Source organism: Nasonia vitripennis, chromosome 5, assembly GCF_009193385.2.
Source record: "Nasonia vitripennis strain AsymCx chromosome 5, Nvit_psr_1.1, whole genome shotgun sequence".
NCBI classification, from domain to species: Eukaryota; Metazoa; Arthropoda; class Insecta; order Hymenoptera; family Pteromalidae; genus Nasonia; species Nasonia vitripennis.
The window spans coordinates 1,988,495-2,007,818 of NC_045761.1; the positions used below are offsets into that span (position 1 = coordinate 1,988,495).

At 48.2% G+C, this 19,324-nt stretch overlaps 1 protein-coding gene across 3 annotated transcripts in view; it reads right to left on the bottom strand.

Moving 5' to 3' along the window:
• Positions 1-16,568, bottom strand: part of LOC100122873 (lachesin) — a 139,226-nt gene extending 122,658 nt beyond the window's left edge. For 2 of the 3 annotated variants that reach the window (XM_008203652.3, XM_008203651.3), the window contains exons 1-2: positions 16,240-16,568; positions 8,268-8,377 (exon numbers count right to left, since the gene is read on the bottom strand). In XM_008203652.3, the coding sequence (XP_008201874.1) occupies positions 8,268-8,340 (73 nt within the window). In that variant the 5' untranslated portion in view covers positions 8,341-8,377; positions 16,240-16,568. The remainder of the gene's footprint in view (positions 1-8,267; positions 8,378-16,239) is intronic. The other variant, XM_016986967.2, reaches the window with a different exon arrangement.
• Positions 16,569-19,324: the final 2,756 nt, after the last annotated feature.

Genomic DNA, 19,324 nt, shown 5'->3' on the forward strand with positions numbered 1-19,324 from the left:
TATAGATGCTCTTTCTCTCGAGCAGCAGCAGCAGCCGGTGACCAATGACGCACTGCGGTGCCCGCTTTCTCTCTCTTGCGCGTGTGTAAGCGTCAATTTCGCTTAATCAACGCTGCGCGTCCTAAAGTATACCGCGTTTCGCAATTTACAAGCTGCGACCTTATCCTCCGCCGAGGGATTTCGAGCGGTGCAAGTGTGCGAGAGCTCAGGCGAGGACGCGCTGCGCGAAACGGATTATTGCCAGAGTGGAATGCACGAGTTTGGTGTTATGCTGAGGCTGTTATTGAAGTGCGCTCCGCACCGCCGGGGGTGGAAACTCTTGCTCGCGGCCAGATGAAAGGAGCTTTACGGCCTTTGATATAAATTTGCCGCGTACACACTTTGTGTACCACCATGTAATATGTTGGTTGCGAATGCGCTTTTCTATATACGTTTAATAAACTAAACACTAGCACACTCGTCGTCGACGTGCGATCGGCAAACGCAGCCGAGATAAATTTCTTGATAAAAAAGCTCAGTAGAGCCGCAAATCACGAGCGCGAGAGATTCCCCACCAAGCCAAGACCGCACACTCATACAAATTCATCCTCGGCTTATTTCCATACTCTCCGCGCGCGTTTGCCTCGGCTCGCCGAGCATATTTCATGCAATTACGGTTTTTTCGCACAGCGGCGGTAGCGTCGGCGCGATCGCGGTCGGAAATATGAATGCGAGCGGACGGCAAGAAACGAGTGTGCCGGCAGCGGGTGGGGGGGAGAGAGCAAGAAAGGAAAGAGAGGTAGAATTGGCCGGGAGGAAGTATAAACGAGTCGCGGACGGAAAAAGCAGATGGGGTAGGTATATATATATATATATATATATATATATACAGGGGAGGATGGATAATAGTCAGACGGGATAAAATTGTTCCTGCGCGCGCGAGCCCTGAGAGAGTGAGGAAAAAGCCAATCCATCTCTGAGTGTTATCGGATGGCGGAGACACTTGTGAAACGAGACTTGTCGCTATACACACACACACACACACACAGCCTCTTTTTCCTTCTGGGCTGCGCAGGATATAAACATGCACTCGCGTCGATCTCTTATTCGTTTTACCGACGCGCGTGTGGATGCAGAGCTGAAATTCGCGTGACGGAAGATCACGCGGCTTTGATAATTAAGCAGCGAGCGAGGAATGCAGATAATGCCGGCGCCTTTTCTGTATACCGGTTACGCGATAATTCGCGCTCTCTCGAAGCAGTTAACGGGGACAGTTTTTTCTTGGGAATTATTCGCGGAACGACACTGCAGCAGTTTTTAACTTTTTTCGGTTATACGACGTATATTTGTGATTTTTTTCCAAAAGAATTTATTTGCGAGAATCGTAAGTGCACCGACGGCAAATTAATGATAATTCGACGAATAACGTTAACGCACGTGCATTTGGTAAGTACTGCCGAAAGTGAATCTCGTAATAAACGCCGTTTCTTTGATGATTCGATTTTTACCCATTATCTTTTAATAAAAAATCCCGTCACGCGTCAATGTCGATTTCGTTTTTCCTTTGCATTACTGCAGCGGCGTATTAATTTTACGCCCGAATATGCTCCCTCGCAAAAAGAAAAAGCGTCATTGACAGTTGGTTCCGGGAAAATTGATATCGCAATTTCTCTCGGAATCAATTCGCGATCCAGGAAAATTTAATGAAATTCCGGCTATATATTTCGACTCAACTTCGCAGCCTAATCCCGCGCTCGCGGTTTTCGCGAAAAGTCGGAGGAAAAAAGGAAATGGCCGCCACCGCGAGTACAAAGCAAACCCGCTGGTGAGCATGAAATACGAGAGTCCATGCACGAAACGCCGAACCAAAACGTAACGGGTTCGCGCGGCAATAAAAGCCGAATCATCCGATATTCCTCTTCCTCTCTCTCTCTCTCTCTCTCTCTCTCTCTCTCTCTCTCTCTCTCTCTTTCGGTGCAGCGCAGTGGAGCAGTCAGAATCCGGCGCGCGCGCGGGCGTTCCACTTACCCCATTTTTCTTATTCAAACTCTTTCCCGCCAGCGCGACACCTGATCCGCTCAACCTTGACGTTCTATACAGGCAAAGGCCATTGACATGTAGATCGAGGAGTTCGATTCCGCTCTAAAAAGTCATTCGCCCCACAGCTCGTGTTAACGATCGCGCCCCCCTGCTATACTGCACTGTAATCGTCGCGAGTTAACCTCGAGAGCTGCTGCTGCACTTTTACGAGGCTTTATGCGATCGACTACGTAATCAGTCGGCGGAAGCCAAGAACGAGCGCGCGCGACAGTAAAAAGTTCCCGCGTGCGGCTGCGAAAAAGATAACCGGCGAATGATGACATCAATAAAGTCCCGACGAGAGCACACGAGCGCTGGAACATTATCGATAAGTGTCGCCTGCGCTATATGCGGTAATTGTTTCGCTCGATCGGCTCCTCTAGCTCGAATCGATCCTGTATGCAGTTTTGCCTACGAATTTCATTAGGACGAGAGATTTACTCTGTGTGTATAACGTGAAATATTCCGGGAGAACGGGGGACGAAAAAGTTATGTAAACAGCAATCAAACGCGAGAAGCGTCGCGGGAGACTGGTATAGGGTACGAGAGCGCGACGACAAATATAAAAGTGTCACGTAAACTTTTTTATTCCCATCAGAGAGACACGTCGGCTGGCTGGCAATTTACATTCGTTAAACTGCATTTCCAAAGCCATTGAGAAAGAAGTGAAGTTGATGAAAAAGGTAACCTTTGATATTCAAGGTATGACTAGCGCCCAGTCATATACGTACGCGAATGACTTCGACTCTCATTTCCACCCGAATGGAAAAACTTCGATTCCCCAACGGCAGTAACTCGCAGCCCCTCTCTCTCTCTCTCTCGAACTCGCGCCTTCCTCTCCTTTTTTCATCCTTATATACTCGTCCTTCTCTCCCTCTCGCCTTCCTTTTCACTTTTTCCTCTTTTCTCCCCACGTCTCATACTCCTTATTCCCTTATGTTACCCGTTCTCTTGTTCCATTTCTCGCTGCGAACGGCTTTTACGTCCCGTCAAAAAAAGGGACTCACCGATCGCTTATCGCTGCAACACGGGCTTGTTTAAAGTTAATCTATTTACATTGCATTGCATAACGATCGAGCAAGCAGAAAACGAGTAGCAGCGCTTGCCTCTTTTGCGCAACGAATTTCTCGATTGGCATCGCGCGAAACAAACGGGTTCATCGACACCTAAACTACAAAGTTACTCAAAGCTCAGCAGTGGCGGAGAATTTCTCATTAAATTCTCGAATCGCGTCTGTTAATCGTAACTTTCGCAATCCTCGACAAAGCTAAAGAAATTTCGATCCGCAGGCCGAGCTGCTTTTGCAAACGACACCCGAGAACTTGCAACGCGAAAATGCTAAAAGCTCAACGCGTCGCGATTCGCAATCAGTATGAAAGCCTTTTAGTTTTCCCTTGTCTGCGCGTGCGGTGTATTAATCAAAATAAGCTCGCCCCTCGCGGGCCAATTATTATCAGCACAACAACGCACGCGCAGCGCTACGTATGGTCGATGTCGTCAGCGCGGTACACTACATAAATCGCGGCTCCGATAATATGCGTTACAAATTCTCGCGTAATCAGGCCTCAGCGATCGCGCGCCTCGCGTTTCACAAAGAAAAGCTCGGCGCACGATCATCCTTTTGTGCGCAGCTCGCGTAAAATACGTTAAACTCCGCGTATAACGCACTCGAGCTTTTATTACACAGCACTATTTACACGTCGAAAAAAAAAATGAGGCAACGCGCCCGTAAATCAGTTGGCGAATAACGCGCGCCCCGCGCGAACGTGATAATGCGTGTCGTGTAACGGCGATAATGTGTTGGTATATACGCGTATCGGGTTCTTTTATTCGAGCTGTAGAGGCTGCGATGCCGCGGTGTAAAATACTTTATAGACGCAAGAGCTCGATCGGGCCGCCGATCCGGAAAATAGTGGCGCGACGACAAGTGGGAATTCCCGGCGTCGTACAACCGCCGCGTGGATATACTCTGATGGAGATGGAGCCCAACAGAGCAGCAGCGAGCAGCTGGGATTCAATTTCCAAGTTTTCAAAGAGAAGTAAATCTGCCGCCGCGCTCGACTGCGGCGATGATTTAGGACGCAAGCGGAGTATATTTTCATCGAATACGCGAAAGATGTTGGCTTATACCCGCACGATCATACGGAAGATCATCGAAGTGATTTAATTAGATGATCGTCTGCTTGGAAATAATTAAATTGCATCGTCGCAGCAACAGCAGGCCGTTGTTGTTATCGACAGATTATACCAAGGGTATAACAATGTGGTGATCTCGCGGCCGAGCCTCAATGAGATTATTTATAATGGCCGCAGATAACTGGATCATATTGTCCATTGAGGCCCATCTTTGTGTGCTCGAGAGAGAGAGAGAGAGAGAGAGAGAGAGAGAGAGAGAGAGAGAGAGAGAGAGAGCTGTTCCAGCAACAATGATGTAACATGCCTTGACTGAAAGCTCGTTAAACGATGCATTCGCTAGATATAATCAATTCGAAAACCATAATATATAGTTTTTCTAATCATGCGCGGGATGTATATAGACGTTACGTCAGGAATGAAACCTATTGCGCAAGCGAATCGCTCGAAACTCGAGCCAGCGATGGTGCGGGAGAATCACGATAGCTAATATCGCAAATAACGACGGGACGCCGATAAAATCTAATATTTCAGCCTCCAACAAATTATGGAGCATTTAATAATGCATCGGGCCATGAATACGAGAACGCACTGAGCGAGCGCTGCAACGTCGATTGTCAGAGTTACAAAATGCGAAACACATAGAGGGAACGCGAGAGTATGGCAGCCCAACCGATTTACGAGTAATGCTCGCTCGCTCTCTCTCTCTCTCTCTCTCTCTCTCTCTCGGCCGCTGTGCGATAAAATAACGCATCAATTTTCACATCGACGTCGCGCGCGCACGCTATTGTTTGTGCCAGAACTCATGCATTCGAAACAAGCCACGAGGAATGCTGGCCTTGTTTTGGACAAATAAATTAGTCGCGGCGGCACTTTCGATCACAAAAACATACACTAGACAAAAAAAAATACCCATCAAGTTTACGATTAACGAGGCGGGAAACAGTAGCGGCGTTTTATTGCGCGCGTGTGTAGCGAGCTGCGACTAAAAGTTGCGCGGATGATTACTTTTTAATTCTTTTAAGTCGGCGCAGCATCGAGAGTCATTGAAAACTTTCTCTTTTGTAAGAACCTTAAAAGTATACTTTAATCGAAAAGCAGTGAATTTAATAGCCCCCCGCACCATGTTTGCAATTCCGCTTTCCGAAGTCATTAACATTAACGACGTGAATATAATGATTCGAAAAAGGAAAAACGTTTCAAAGAATCCAAGCGCACGCAGCTCATAATAGTATATTGTGTACCAAGAGCGTAAAGTGGGCTTTTTTAGGCCGAGTGTGGATTTTGCAGTACGAGCCGCAGACGAGTACTGCAAAATCCACGAGGCCAAAAAGCCCACTTAGCCCTTGGTGCACACCATATTTTATGTAACGCGCGGACGTATTTTCGCGTTTTTTCGTACGTGTTAAGAGGGACTGATGTGACTATTTTTTGACACGGCAACCGTGCTCTTGTCTTGTTCAAACATTATATAAAATAAATAAATAATGCAAATTTATCAAAATCAACTTTTTTTTAAAACTACAACAAAAGAAATTTTGCGGGCAATAAAGACTTTTTAGCGGGCAATAAAGGCCATTATTGCCCGCTGTTTGAATATGTTTGAATAAAGGTTTTTATTGCCCGCTAAAATAACTTTTTTGCCCGCCGGTCAAAAAAGAGTCACTTTGGTCCCTATTAATAGGTACGAAAAACGCGAAAATCGTTCGCGTGTTACATAAAAGTATATAATCCGCGGCCGAAATAAAACCTCATAATTCTCTCGTCCACCAGTCATTATATTCGCTTAACAAGCATGGGAGCTTTCTTATTAACTCGGAATTTTTGCAATTCGTTCGGACGCGCGTGCGTGTTAACGAAGAGACGCGGCGTAGCGGCATAATTAAAACAAATAGCCAGTCGGGCCATTACAGTCCTAGGCCGTCGGAGCGCGTTCGCGCAACGGCCCGGTTAAAATTCCCGCAGCACTTTGAAAAAAATCGTTTTCCCGCGCTTGCACAAGCTCTTCTCCCCCTACTCGCTTTAGCCGGACGCGTTTCGACTACGCGCGCGAGCTGTAATTGTTGGTTCGACATTTGCTCGCGGCCGGCTGTATCCATTCGCAGATTGCGCAAATTAGTTTTCGTATTGGAAAGTGCCGAGCGCATCCCTCGGTTTTACCGCGCGGGCAGAGGGAGATCAACTGCGAAAGAGCCGAGTGATTTGATCAGGGTGATGGAGATGAAACGCGAACGAAGCTTGCGCGTAATTGCTAGTGGGACGAAATCAGTTTTTCGATCTGCGCTGCTGCGTGCGTGTGTATACGGCTGGCCAAATTTGAATGCGACAAATTACAGAATGAACTTTTGTAAATGGACGATTTCTCTTTCCAATTCCGTGAGAACGACTTACACTCGCATTAGCCGCTCGCACAACGGCTCGATACTAACGATCCGCACAATCCGCATCAAAGCTCGTAAACGTCTCGTCGAGCTCATAAAAACGCAATTAAAAAATCCCCCTCGATTATTATACTCTCGAATCCGCGCTCCAGGAAAAGGGTCGACAGCTCGACATTCCGTTAACGAGAAATAAAGCTGCGCCGCGGAAAGATACAGCGTTCTTTAATTATGCATTTCTTTTGCGAGCGCTCGGCCGTCGTCTCTCGCGGCGAACGATGTACTAAAGCGCAGAGCGAGAAAAAGAAGCGGGCGCGCATGTGTCTCGCAGCTCATTCGCTCTCTCAAAGCGTACTTTTACGCCGAGGCACCGCGAAATTGCCTAATAAACTGACATTATACCGCCCGTGCGCAGGTATAAGCCCGGCGTGAGAGTAACGGGCATATGGACTGGGGAAAAAGTGTGTGTACATAAAGCCCGAGCGCGAGGGAGGAGGGAAAAGCGGATGGAGAATTTTTAAAAGCAGCCCCCGGACAATGCGAGAGTAGGCGTTGGAGGTGTAAGAATTTGGGTAAAAAAATTTTTAGATCGATCGGAAAAAGCGTTGAAAAATTAAGCGAGCACGTGCACACAGCTTGAATAAACAAGTCTTAGTTGCTGGAAAAATTTCACAGGCTGCAACTGACAGATGACTCGCGGAGCCAAAGACGTGCAGTAGCAGCGCCTCTCTTTCGTCTTCGCTGCTGTAACCAAACACTCTTCTCTCTCCCATATGCATCTTGTGTATGTGTGTGTGTAACGGCGTGTCACGCGAAACTCGTACACGCGTATACAGCGCTCGGGGAGCGAACGTATGACGTGAGATTTGAATTTATTCGAGATGGGTTATACGGGTTATTCAGCGCGAGAGAGAGAGAGAGAGAGAGAGGGTGCGAGAGTGAGAGAGAGTATGGAAGTAGCTTCGTTCGTATGCATAGCCGCGCACGTTGATTGGTTGTACGCGTAACCCGGCGCCTCGGCCGAAGTCGAGGCACGTGCAGCCAACCGCCTCTCCACCTCTCGCTCTCCTCCGGTGTACAGACCGCGCTACAGCTACTGGTAGCTGCTAGTAGCAGAGGCCTCATCCGGACTCGGGATTAATACGCGCGGAACACGCCGCGGCCATAATGTTACACCTGTTATATTAATATATATTTAAATTACCTCGTCAAAGTCGGCCGAAATTGCGAGTGCTTTATGGAGGTCGTCCGGCGCTGCCGCGCGTATAGTCGAGCTTGATCCCGCCGACGAAGTGTCCGCGTCTATACCCGTACGTATATATAATAGGTGTAGGTAAGCTCCGGACAAAGCGCGATTTTCAAAGGGCTCGCTGTGGCAAGAGAAAAAAGCGCGCGGTAATGACAAGCAAACACCGGTACATTTGCAAAGTACAGGATTTCTGACGCGCAACTGCGCGCGACAACCCTATTCGTCAAGATATTCTCCGCCGCGTTAAAAGCTTGCACAATTACTCGAAGAGTGCATCAGGAGAGATGTTTCAAGATGCAGACTACGGATGCCGTCGCTGTCAGCGGCAAACGCGCGCGTCTTCTTGCGCTAAATTGCCGCGTGAAATGTGTCGAAAACATTTTCGACGAGGAAAGAACGCCGAAGAAAGAGGTTGTACACACTCGTTTACAATAATCGGGCGTAATTACCTTGACACATGATGGTGATGATGTGCAAGATGCTGATGGTGAGGTAACGGCTCCGTCCCTGTCGCTCGGCCATCTCGAGGACTTCACTGCAGCGGCGCACGAGAGAACACCTGTAATAATCGAACGGGATGTAAATCAATAATGGAGATGGCAAAAATACACGTGGATAAATGTGAATCAAAGGTATCGTAAGCTTCGAAGAGGTAATACGTCGATGCAGATTTTATTAGATTATAAAATTTCCCCTTTCCGCCGTCACTCAATTATTAAAACGCGCTGTGAAAATACGTCAAGTATCTCTCTCTCTCTCTCTCTCTCTCTCTCTCTCTCTCTCTCTCTCTCTCTCTCTCTCTCTCTCGCTCTAAACTAAACGTATTAAACCCCCGGATGACACGAACGATAACAAAGCTTTATTATTAACGCTCGGCTACATTATTGCATCGAGTTGTGCAGAGCTCGAGATGAAAAACCTGCCCAGCGCCGGATCCTGATTCCCAGGCAGAGAGAGCGACTTACGAACAAAAGCTTTTTCATCAACGCCCAGCAACCCGCGTATGCGTTAGTATATATTCTCTGAAAGCCGCGTGTAATGAAATAAAAATAAGGCGACTCTCTTACTCAAGTCCGTGCAATCCATTCTTGGGAATAATGAAAATAGCGTTTTTACAAATGAGATTCCGTCGAGTTCACCTCTGTCCTCCAGCTCCTCTCTGCCGGTGGCAAACTTCTTTTAAAATACGCCCCCGCGCGCGCAAGCTCACCTGCAGCTCGTAAAAGCTCGGCTCTCGCACGCGCGAGTGACCTAAAAAACTAAGAACTTTAATAAATAAATTCCTCTTTCACCTCGGCCGCCGTGCGACTCTCGGCTTTTATTTTTAAGAGTCGCATTAAAGTCGCTCTCTCTCTCTCTCTCTCTCTCTCTCTCTCTCTGTCTCTCTCAGCTCGGTCGGATGCGTTATTTATTCTCCAAACTGACGCGCGCGCGTATCGCTCTCTCTCGTATAATGTGTATACAGAATATGACGCGCCTAATTGAAGCTGGCAACAAAGTTTGCCGCAGGAAATCGGACTAATCAAAAAGAACTCGAGCTTCGCAGCTCTCTCTCTCTCTCTCTCTCTCTCTCTCTCTCTCTCTCTCTCTCACTCTCTCTCTCTCTCTCTCTCTCTCTCTCTCTCTCTCTCTCTCTCTCTCCCTCTACGGATTAATTAGAACCCTTCCTTCGGACACGGGCGTACAGTCATAACTTTGTCCCCCGGCGGATAAAACACTTCGTCACCAAGAGCCGGCCCGCGCTCTCGGAATAGATTTAATTATGCGTTTAAAGCGTATATTTTCCCGGTAATTTAATAATTCGTGTCAACTTTTCTCTCTCGCGCGAGAGAGACGCGCGTGCAGTGTGTGTACACACGCTGCCCACACACACACACACACACGCAGCAGGTAGGCACGTGCATGTAATTAACGCTGAAAATACAACTGCGCCGCGAGTAACCGAGCAAAGCTCTTACGCTTTGTCGGTCCCTCTCTCCCCCTCTTGTGCTGCAGTGCTCTCTCGCGCGCGAGTATGGAGTGCGAGAAAGGGCGCGACAGAGAGGGGAGGGGGTGAGCAAAGGGTCCGGCTCTGACGAGAGAGCATAATCAAGTTACGGACAGTTAGTCCACTCGGAGTTATATTCCCCTCTATTCATTATACTTTCCCTCCGCATAATCCCCGGCTCGAACTTTCATTTCACTCCCGTCATCATTCGTATAGCCGCGCCTCCTGATGAAAGCATCAGCGCACGGCTGTCTTTTGCGCTTTGTTTTCTTGGGCCAAACTTGCGTCCCGTCTTCTTCAGCACACGTGCGTGCGGGGATGGCCCTCGTATAAGCGGCCGCGCGATCGCGTATGGAGCTATTTCCGGCTGTATAAATAAACAAATTGCTTTAGTGCGCGCGGGCGACGAAGCATATTTTTATCGCGCGGCTCTCTACAAGAGGGGCCGTAAATGGCGGCTACTCGTCGCAAATAATCGATGAACATATATTTCGGAATTTATGCACAAATATTATTTTAACGATCGTATACGAATATCCGATCGCTCGCACGCGCGCTGGGTTTACGACACCATTACTACGTGTGCGGTATTACACTCATGCTAAATTTAAAAAGTTGTTTCCGAAACTGTTAAACTTTCCCCGAGTGGCCGAGTGGTAGAAGAGGGGGTTGAAAGTTAATCCACTCGTTCGCTGAAATTTTCCGCGATTCAGCGTAATATCCGCCCGATTGAGTGATTGACCGCGGATGCGTATACGCGAATTCTGCTCGAATGATATTCTATATAGTAATTATATTCAGCGTCATTCAAAATGATCGGATACGCGTCGCTGTATAAATTCAAAACTAACAAAGACAAATTAATCAAACTAAAATCTCGCCCGAAAAGTATAGCAGCCCACTCCATCGGATGGGGCTCGGTATCAGTGGCGAAAACAAAGCCAACTAAAATCAATATTCATCAATTTGCAAATTGACGAACGCCACTCTTAGAATATTAGCGCGGGTCGCTTTTGGGCGCGTCGAGGCTCATATTTTTCGAGCCGCGTTGAAAACAAGCTCGACACGGCGTGAAAAAAATTGGGTCGCGCGCAACAACTCTCTCTTGCGGGGTGTAGAGTAGAGGGTAAAGCGTCGTCGGGGCGGCCAATTAATAGGCGCCGAACCAACTTCCGGGATTACGAAACTGACCCCCCAGCGCGCGCCATAGTTCACGCGGCCCATAACAATTACGAGAGAGAGAATAGTCCCGTACGTTTCGCTTCTTCCTTTTTCTCTCTCTATTCCGATCGCGCAAGCGCTATGTTTTAATGCAATCGGACAAATTGCCGCCGGTGGAATTCATCGGAGAGAGAGAGAGAGCTCGGCTCTCGAGATTTACGAGGCGATTTACAAATTGGCGGTTATTGTGCCCCGTCCCGGAAATCAAACTGTCCTCTAAATCAAAGCACTCTCGCGACGTGCCATCGTTCGTTAAACGTCACAGCCGGATTTGTATCGAAAACAGCTTTCCCGCTCGCCTGTACCCACTGCACTGCACTGGCGCACTTTTAATAAGTTTAATTGTTAACGAACACACGGCTACTCGACGACGGCTGAAAAATTGAGGGGCGAGCTCTATACGCGCTGTACTCGATCGTTTCATCGAAATAAATTTAATGAACGAGCTCTCTCTCTCTCTCTCTCTCTCTCTCTCTCTCTCTCTCTCTCTCTCTCTCTCTCTCTTTTGGTAAAAGCTTTTATCGGTATGAGCTGCTGGCAGATGGGCTAAACGGTTATTCGCGAGAACATAAACAATGCGACGCGTCGATCTGCATGTCCGTTTGTTTTTTCCTTCTTCTCTCTCTCTCTCTCTCTCTCTCTCTCTCTCTCTCTCTCTCTCTCTCTCTCTCTCGATGTTTGTTGTTTGTCCAGCGATACGAATACTACTCTCTCTCGCGCGGAGCATTAATTGAATGCGTGCACTTTTAGGCAGTGACGCGCGCTCGCCCGTTGAAAATTATTCCGGAGAACGAACGAATGAATTTTATGGCCGGAAGGCTGCCGATCATCCCGCTGATGCCGATATCAATGATGCAGTCGATAAGCCGACGCTTTTACGCGCGAGCGTCGAATTGGATATAGTTTGCGACTTTGTTTTTTTCTTTTCACCCGCGCATAGAGCGTGACCCGTTCGGGAAAAAGGCTCGCTCGCTACTGCTGTAGTAGCGTTCGAAAGTTTCGAACGCTTAAATATTTTCAAGCCCCGGCGAGTAGACGCTCGGAGAAAAATTCTCTCTCTTCTCCCTCGGGATACATCGGTAAGTTTCCGTTAAATAACAAAAACGAGCGCGGCGGCGGTGGTCAACTTTTTAAAATTCAACGTGTAATCTTCTTAGGCGCTGCCGCGCGCTCGTTACGCTCTGCTTTTTCCTCCCGCGGCGAATCGGCTTATCGAGAGATGGAGCGAAACTTGCGTAATTTCGACGTCTCGACGCGCCAAGCCAATACATAAATTTGAGAGGGAGGAAAAAAAATAAAATTATGATCTTCCGACGCTCTCTATTTCCGCCGAGAGATCTGAATCAAAAAAAAAAAGCCGGGAAAGAAGAAACGCAATCCCGGCAAGAATTCCGAAAGAAAAAGAAACAAAAACACACATACACGCGCGCAAGCTGAGGAAGAAGTTTCCCGCGCAAGACAAAAGGCATCGACGCAGCCGGGAAGCAGACAAGCGGTATAGCGCAGCTCCCGATCGAAAGGGATCCGGCGGAGGGAAGAGAAAAGGAGTAGCAACAATCGGCCGCGCGAACGGCCTGTTTAGAGAGGGCCTCGTGCCCCGCTCTGTAATAAGCACGTGCCCTTATAATCATAAAAGCTCTCGGGCGGCGAGCTTGCCCCCTCCTCCGAAAAAACACTTGGAAAGTCCCATGAAAGAGGCCGTCGCGTTGAATACACTGTGCGGCGCGCTCGCGCGGGCCACTTTTTACGAGGGGGCATTACTTTTATTATCCTTAGCAAAGAGAGAGAGAGAGAGAGAAGAAGTATCGTTAAGACCTGCAGCGACGTAATATAATATTAACGACTCGATTATCCGCGCGCGTGCGGCGAGTGACTTTTTTTCCGCTGCAAGCGCGCCGAATTGCTACAAGTGTAGATATCGGCGGCTTTTTTTTAGATGAAATTTGATACGGGCTAAATCGATACGTCCGAGCTCTAAATTTGGCCGACCCACGCGCGCCACGAGCCCGAGATTGTGTGCACTTTTAAAAAAGCATAATTGAAAACGTCATTGTGAATATTCCCAAAAAATCGTCGACTCTCGGCGCATGCAGGGCACGCGTGGACGGCTCGTCAATAAAACCGGCCAGTCCTACTGCTAATAGGTAGAAAAAAAGTAGGCCAGCCATCAGGTCGTTCCTCGACAGTGCAGACGTCGTGAAGCTCTCTCGGATAAAGATAAAGGACGATATCGGCACCTGCCAAAAATTCGACGTTCCGTGTGCTCGGCTGAAGATATAATTCCGTAGCAGTTTGCCGCCTCCGATAACGATTTTCACGATTATAGAAAATGGATTTTTCCAAAAATACATGTAACAACATCCCGTGTGAAATTTAATACACTCGATTATACGAAAAGAAATACGCAACATACATGTTGCGAAGATGCAATCCGTGGACGGCATCCGATAGGGTAATTTTCGATCTATCCCTGAAATTACTCGAAAGTGTATTCAAGCAATATCCCAGAGCGCGAGTCCAGGGCGGCATTAGAGTCCAGCTGCTGCCGCCGAGCAGAGAGAGTATTTTCAATCGCCTATATACGAACTGAGAGAGAGAGAGAGAGAGAGAGAGATGACTTGGGCGACGTAACTCGCGGAATTGCGTATTTCCTCCATCTCGAGAATTACATTATCAAGTAGTTACGTATCGACTGGCCGTACATTTTCAATGCGCTGTTAATTCCGTTAGCCGTCCAAAGGCATATAGAGTCGGTCCCTCGCTTTCGCGCGCACATACAGCACAGCACAGGTTGCAGCACGAATATCGAGGATACACCGGCCGATAATGCGAGCGCGTGGGAGCTTCGAAATCTGCAAATTGCCAAACCAATGCCTCGCCAGAGAGAGAGAGAGAGAGAGAGAGAGAGAAAGAGAGAGAGAAAGAGAGAGAGAAAGAGAGAGAGAGAGAGAGAGAGTATACACCTACGTAATCGCGCTGCTTAAGCTATTTCGACTATTCGTTTTGGCAGCCATTGAATCTGGCCCGTTATTTACTGCTTTTAAATATGAAAATGTGTTGGCGCGCACTTTTGGATGGATTCCGATCAATTCATACAATTTATTTGTTTTCTCTCTCTCTCTCTCTCTCTCTCTCTCTCTCTCTCTCTCTCTGCGCATACGAGATTCTTTTGTCTGTCTCGCTGTGCAAAATCGTTGACCTACATATGGGCTCTCTTTTGAAGAGAGAATCTTTTTGCCTTTGCCCGGCTTCGCGAGCGCAGCATCATCAGGGAGATGAGCAATTATTAATAAATGATCAATCGGGGCAAAGTCGATGCGCATATGGATATATACTAATTAAATTGAATTAAATTAGCTCACTTTCCATTCGATCATCATTCATTAGCGATGTATACGCGGATTAAATTGGCTTAACACGTCCGTCCCGATACACATATCGGAAAGATCAGAGCTGATGGAGAAACAAATAGGCGCCGACTGAAAGAGGAACAGCCCTCGAAAAGTTTCTCCTCGCCGCAGGCCTTATCTCTCGCACACATCTCGAGCAAACTCTCTCCTCGCGCGCGGTAATGCCATTTTCAAGAGCCAGATCCCAATCGGCTAACCCCAAAAGTCGCTCGTCGTCGCCCCTCTCCCCGCGCGACACGTGATGGAATCGGAAGACTATTGTATTATCCGACTCCGCCTCTCGCATCGAGGAAAAATCCGGCAAACCGAACGCCAGCGGCGCCTTTTTTTCCTACTAGTCGCGATCCCTTTCAATTTCCCCGAGCGGGGCTCATATTCGCCGCAAACAACGAAACATGCAAACACGTGTGTCGCGATGCCGAAAAAGATCTTGGAAGCTTTAATTCCTCGACTCGACGAGGGGACGCAGCGGATTTTCGAGCCTTTACGAGCTTTGAAAATTCCATCGCAAAGTTCGCGCACCGGACTGCTCTATACATACGCAAATAAGGGCTCGCGGTAATTGGTATACGCCGTACTTAGAGAGGAGGCGACGCGCCGTATACGCGAGGCAGCCCCGTCAACGATAGCCGCAAGTTTCGGCCGTCGAAGCAGCCGCTCGCGCGCGTTTGTTCGGCGCGTAATAAAAGTTTTAATTAGAGGCTGCAGGTGGCAGCCGAAATGACTCCTGTTGTGTGCCATTCGCCTCGGATCAGATAAGCGTAGTCGGATGTAATGCGCTAGTGCCCGGGCGATCTGCTGTGTGAAAAACTTGCCTTCATTCAGCGGATTTCTTAACGAGGAAAGTTACGCCGACGGAGATTGCGGAGAATCGCGCGCGGGGGGATGTATACACAAAATAAGCTGCCGGAAGATAAGCCTTGCGAGAACAAAGACGCCGAAAAGGGCTTCTTAAATTGCGGCTCGTGACGCTCGCGACCTATTATTCCCGTGTATAAGTAGCGTCGCTTATAGACTGTCCTTTTTTTGCCAGACAGGCCAATTTTCGCGTCGAAACAATTTGTACGCGCGTAATTATCAAATAATTTAAATCCAACAGAGGGGGCGATATTTTAGCGCAATATTTCATTGCACTTACAACTCGGGTGCGTATGTGTCTCTCATCTGCATTACAGAGCTGTCCTTTTCGTTTTATATAGCAAATGTTATGTGCCCAATTAGCATACGCGCTGCATAATCAACTTTTCATTAATAACTCGCTCGAAATTAATGGCTCGAGTTACAGTCATACGCGATACATTAAAGCTACGTGTTTTTGATTATTTTAAAAATTTTCGTCAAATAAACTCCGACGGTAATACGCTGCGCAGTGCATTATGGAGAAAAAAAAATATATATATATCTCTCGTTTAATCGGATAAGTACGGTTATTATTTAACGAAAAATACGCATAATTTCAATATCACGGTGTAGACGCGCGAATCCATTAATAACAATCATAAACAGGAGAATTTCTATCGGAAACCGCGCGCTTCCCAACAGTCACACGCGCTGTTTGATTTTCCACTGGCTAAGCACTAGCTTCACGCTGCATTGACATTTCGTCGAAATCTAAACAATGGCTGCATACGTTAAAATCCATCCCGTGTATAGGGAAGCGGCATACACTCGAGAGGCCGAGTCTCGAATAACACTCGTACACCGATTACAACTGTGCATTTCCGGCGATACGTGCGGTGCCGCGCTCAAGGACACAAATAAAAAAACTAACCTCAAACCTAACCTAAAGCCGCGTATACTCACAGTTAGCCGGTTCCAACCGTCGTCCCTCGCACTGACACTCTCCTCGACAGCGGCACAACAATCAACAGTCACGACGAGAAGCAGCGAGTATACTTATATCCGTGTTATACAGAGTCAACAAGCACACGCGCGCGCGCGGTTAAGGGCAAAGGCGGACGTTCGCTATCTGCTACGGGGCCTCATCCTCTCTCGGAGAAAACTGCAGCTAAAGTATGTATCGAAGCGATTCGAGGAAGGACACGCGCACCATGTACCTGTCTATATATATATATATATATATATATATATATATATATAAGTAAGCACTCGAGAGAGAGAGAGAGAGAAAGAGAGAGGGAGGCAAGTCGCACTCGCGCGCCGGTGCGAAGCGTGCGGGCTAACGCGCGAGACTGCAGCAGCCGCGACTGACGTTGGAGCGTTGAACGCCGCGGGAAGATCCGGGGGCGCGCGCAGCTGCCCGCCCACATCCCCTACTCCTCTGCGCTCGAGCCTTCGCGGCGGGCGTCAAAGATTGCTATACCCCGAAAATCAACCGGCGTGTACGTCTGCGTTGTGATTGTCGACGATCATTTGTACGGTCATTAGAGATCGGAGTTTCTATCGGAGAAAACTTTCTTTTCCTTTTTGCTCTTGGCTCTGACGTTGGCTAATTTATCGCGGGCTTTGCATAATCGACGCATCGAGTTTGGCTCTGTCGACTAAGTAAACACTCGAAACTTGCAGTATTCACGCGAGTACCTGCATTTTTACTCGGCTTTCAATAAGTAGAAGAGTCCGCGTTCGGTCAGACCGAGGCGAAATCGAATTAAACAAATGAATAAACCATCCTCGGTCTCTCTTTTCAAACGCAGACCGGGTCACCCCGCACGCGAAGCTCGTTTGATCGATAAGGAGCCGCCCGCGTCTACCCCCTTATACGCCATAACAAAAAAAAAAAAAACTAGCCGGCCGGTCAATACCAGATCCGCGAAATAATTAGCTGATAATATCTGCGGGCCGCTCGCGAGACAAAAGCGCGCCTATAAGCGCTCCATTATGCGCGTCTCTGGCCTGATTGTTTCCACGAGGCTCTTCCGGGCGCGCAACGCCGCGATAAATGAGCTCCGCTGATGTATATAGACTAGAGATCCAGACGAATGAGGGGGATATAGGAGTTGGGAGAATTTTTCATATACTGCAAGCCGAACGAACGACGGCCGGAGTACAGCGAGCGAATGGGTATGAATTGAGCACTCAAAAACAAGTACTAGTTTAGTTTCAGTCCTCCGCTATACAGGGCGATTGTTTGTCATGAGTTTGCCCGCTTCTCACGTCGCTTGCTTGCTTAACAGACACTCGAAGCTCTCTCCCGCGCTCTATACACTGCAGCCAACCGCGCGCGCAGCTCTACTCTGCGGCAATTCGAATCCGGAGGACGTTGATGTGTATATATTCGATGGAGATAAAAAAAATAAACGCTTCGTGCGAGGCTTCTCTATAGATATCTCTCTTTCTCTCGGCGCGAAGTATATTTCGTCCCGTAGCGGCGGAGGCAACCGACAGACGAGCCGGGGGTCGAACGTGTTTCTCGTTAAGTGAAGCAATTACTCGACCTATCTATTACTTACATCCGCGTCAGCAACTACCGCAGCCTTTTAGTTTTGAAGAGTGCATTAACGGCATTTCAATCCCCTCCGGAGCACACGTATCTCTCTCTCTCTCTCTCTCTGCGACTGTTCCTCTCTGTTGTAGTACACTTTTTCGCAGGCTTAGACCAGAGTTATTTAATCTTGACAAAGCTCGCGTTTTCGAAACGCCCGTAACGAGCGTCAAACGTCGGAGTATATTATCCTTTTCGCGATCGTCGGATACGCGTTCGTATCTCACTCGTCTCTCGTTACGCGAAAATCCGACGTACTCATGACGAATCGAACGCCGGCGTACGTGCGTTCTCGGCGTTCCGATTAATTTTACAACTTCCCTGCGCTGCAGAGCCCTACGATCCCCCCCACGGTATTTTTCTCGTACTCCCTCTCGATCGGGGCGGCCGCGAAAACGTTCCGAGGATTCTGCATTATTTATGCGTCGAACCGGGGCTTTTACGCGCGGATTAATATAGCTAAGCTGGTTTTCCGAGCACTTACGATTACGATCGTATCGGGGTTTTTTTTTTTTTCTATATGCGGAGTTGCCGATTAGCTGCGGACCTCGGAATATGGAACGTTAACGTTATCTTGTTCGATTCAACGTCATCAAAATCGAATAAAATAAAGTCGACATCTTTCATTTCCAGCGGCAGCTTATATAATATCGAGGCCGAAGCAAATGCAGCTATACCACGGCTGGCTCTGGCGAAGAATAATTAATTTCCCGGAGAAAATCAGCGCGCGGCGCACTCGTGAGAGAGCTGCGGCCCGAGGCCACTTGAAAATTAAGCGAATCGATTTCTTGTTATTCTCCACTACCACCGAGTCGATTGTAGACGATTATATTACGCGCGGCGCGTTTGCCGGAAACGCGGTTTGCAGGTCGACTACTACTACTGCGCGGCGCGAGTATCGTTACTAATTACTCAACGTTTCCCACAATAATCGCGCATATAGTCGGACCATTAGAAGCAAAGCTAGTGTATACGCGTGTGTTATAGTTCGATCGCAGCGCGGATATAGGCCGCAGCGCAGCGAGATACTTTGAATTTCTCGCGGCGCAGTAGTAGCGCGAAACTTAAGAGCCGGGCTCGTGGAAATTTCATTACTTGCATCGTTTACGCTGCAGCGTGCGCGGATTGAGCGCCGAACAAAGAGAGCCGGCAAGGGGGGGGGGAGTAGTTCGTACCAAATATCGTAATTTACCCTTGCCAAGGCAACAAAGCTCAAAGAGAACCGGGTCGAATGCTTTGCGCCCACGCGTCAGAGAGGCTAACATGCTGCACACACACACACACCCACACATCAGTGCTATACTGCTGCTCGCGCGATTGGATTGCGGCTGCGTGTGAAAAAATAGAGGATACTTTCGATCCGCGTATTATACACCGAAAAGCGAATTACGTGTACGTAAACACACTCGGCCGAGTTGGAAAAGATAATCGCGAAGCTGGATATGG